A 1,858-nucleotide genomic window follows, 5' to 3' on the forward strand; every position below is an offset into this window, starting at 1 on the left:
CCCTGACTCCCCTCTCCTCTCAAAAAGTCTAGCACGGAAACTCCTTCTCAGGAACCACTCCATCCATTGCCTCTTCACCCCTCACATTTGTCCTTCTGCCCGCATCTGTGAGCCCCTGCGGCCATGAGTCGTGCCTTCTTCATCACCGTGGGCCCACCACCCTGCGCGGGCCCGGGTGCATGGGGAGAACCAGCAAGCGCTGATGGGGCCACTGTCTGCAGGTCTAGGGTTCTGTACCCCGCTGTCTTTGGCCATCGCTCAAAGCAGGGGTGGAAGATGCAGCACCTGCTGCGAGACTCTCCTTTTGTGGACACTTTTCCAGGTTCTCTTTCCCGAATCCAGTCCTTGGGTCCCCCCTGGTGGCGTTCCTGACACAGACACCTCCTGACGGAGAAAGCTTTGGGGGGCGGGAGCAGAGCTGCCCCCTCTGGCCTGGTGCCTGCCCGCCGTCAGGGCTCACTCAGCCCTTGTCCCCGCCGCCCCCGCCGCCCCCGCCCCAGCACCCTGCGGAGGGCCGCAGCGATCTCGCGGTTGCGCAGGCTGTAGATGAGCGGGTACAGCAGCGGCGTGACGTTGGTGTAGACAAGGGCCAGCGTGCGGTCCCGCCGCGGGGAGTAGCTGGACTTGGGCCTCACATACATGAAGGTGGCACAGCCGTAGTGCAGGAAGGTGACGGCCAGGTGTGAGGCGCAGGTGGAGGCGGCCTTGCGCCGGCCCCCGGGGGAGCGCAGGCGGCGCAGGGCCGTGGCGATGGCACCGTAGGACGACAGGATGAGCAGCGAGGGCAGCAGCAGCAGCACCAGGCAGGCGCCCAGCAGGGGAAGCTCGTCGGCATAGCTCCGCGTGCAAGCCAGGTCCAACAGCGCCGTGATGTCGCAGAAGAAATGCACCAGCAGGCGGGAGCCGCAGAAGGGCAGGTGGAAGACGGCCGCCGTGAGCCCCACGGACACCGCCAGTCCCCCGAGGCAGCAGGCCAGGGCCAGCCTCGCGCACAGCCCTGGGGTCACCACTGCGGTGTAGCGCAGCGGGTGGCAGATGGCCACGTAGCGATCGTAGGCCATGGTGGCCAGCAGGAAGCACTCGGCCCCACCCAGCGCCACGAACAGCTGCATCTGAAGGGCGCAGCCCAGAAAGGAGATGGGGCTACCCCTGCCGAGGCCTGGCGTGGCCAGGTCGGCCAGGGAGCGGGGCACCACCACCAGAGTGTAGCAGAGCTGGATGGCTGACAGCTGGCACAGGAAGAACAGCATGGGCGGCCGGCTGGGCACTGAGGCCACCGCCACCAGGATGAGCAGGTTCCCGCCCAGGGTGGCCAGGTGCACGGCCAGCAGCAGCAAGAAGAGCACTGGCTTCAGGTGCGGGAACTCAGAGAAGCCCTGAAGGAGAAAGCCACAAGGCATGGTGGCATTGCCCGGGCTGTCCATGCACTGGCCTGTCCAGAGGCACCTGTAGGAAAGAAGTGGGGAAAGGGAGAGCTTGTGGCTATAGCTCCTCTGCCCCAGTGGTTGAGAAAGTGCTAGATGGAATTTAAAGGGTAGGAGGGAGTAGTGGCTGCAGAGAGGGGGGGTAGGGTAGGGTTCCCCGGGTGCATTACCAGCCTCCCCTGCCCCTTGTTGGTGTTTTATTAACTTGTGTAGTTTTGCCTGCCTCCTGGACTAGACTTCTCAACGTGCTTTTTCCAAAGAAGCCTTAATTTTAGGCCCTTTCCTTTCAACCCATCACTCCTGACCTCCACCTACAAAGGATTCCCTGCCTTCAGACCCTAGTTATTATTTGGTGGGTCTTGTATTGCCCGGAGTATTATGCTGCTCTCAGCCTTAGCTCCTCAAGGCAGGGAAAGTGTCTTTACTGCTTCTAT

The 1,858-nt window shown here is 62.8% G+C and overlaps 1 protein-coding gene across 1 annotated transcript; it reads right to left on the reverse strand.

Annotated features, from left to right (window-relative positions):
• Positions 1-449: 449 nt before the first annotated feature.
• On the reverse strand, positions 450-1,424 carry LOC113910928 (olfactory receptor 10AC1). Its single transcript, XM_027572993.1, has one exon. The coding sequence runs from the start codon at positions 1,422-1,424 to the stop codon at positions 450-452; it is 975 nt and encodes a 324-aa protein (XP_027428794.1).
• Between the last annotated feature and the right edge of the window lie 434 nt (positions 1,425-1,858).

The sequence above is a fragment of the Zalophus californianus genome, chromosome 12 (assembly GCF_009762305.2).
Source record: "Zalophus californianus isolate mZalCal1 chromosome 12, mZalCal1.pri.v2, whole genome shotgun sequence".
NCBI classification, from domain to species: Eukaryota; Metazoa; Chordata; class Mammalia; order Carnivora; family Otariidae; genus Zalophus; species Zalophus californianus.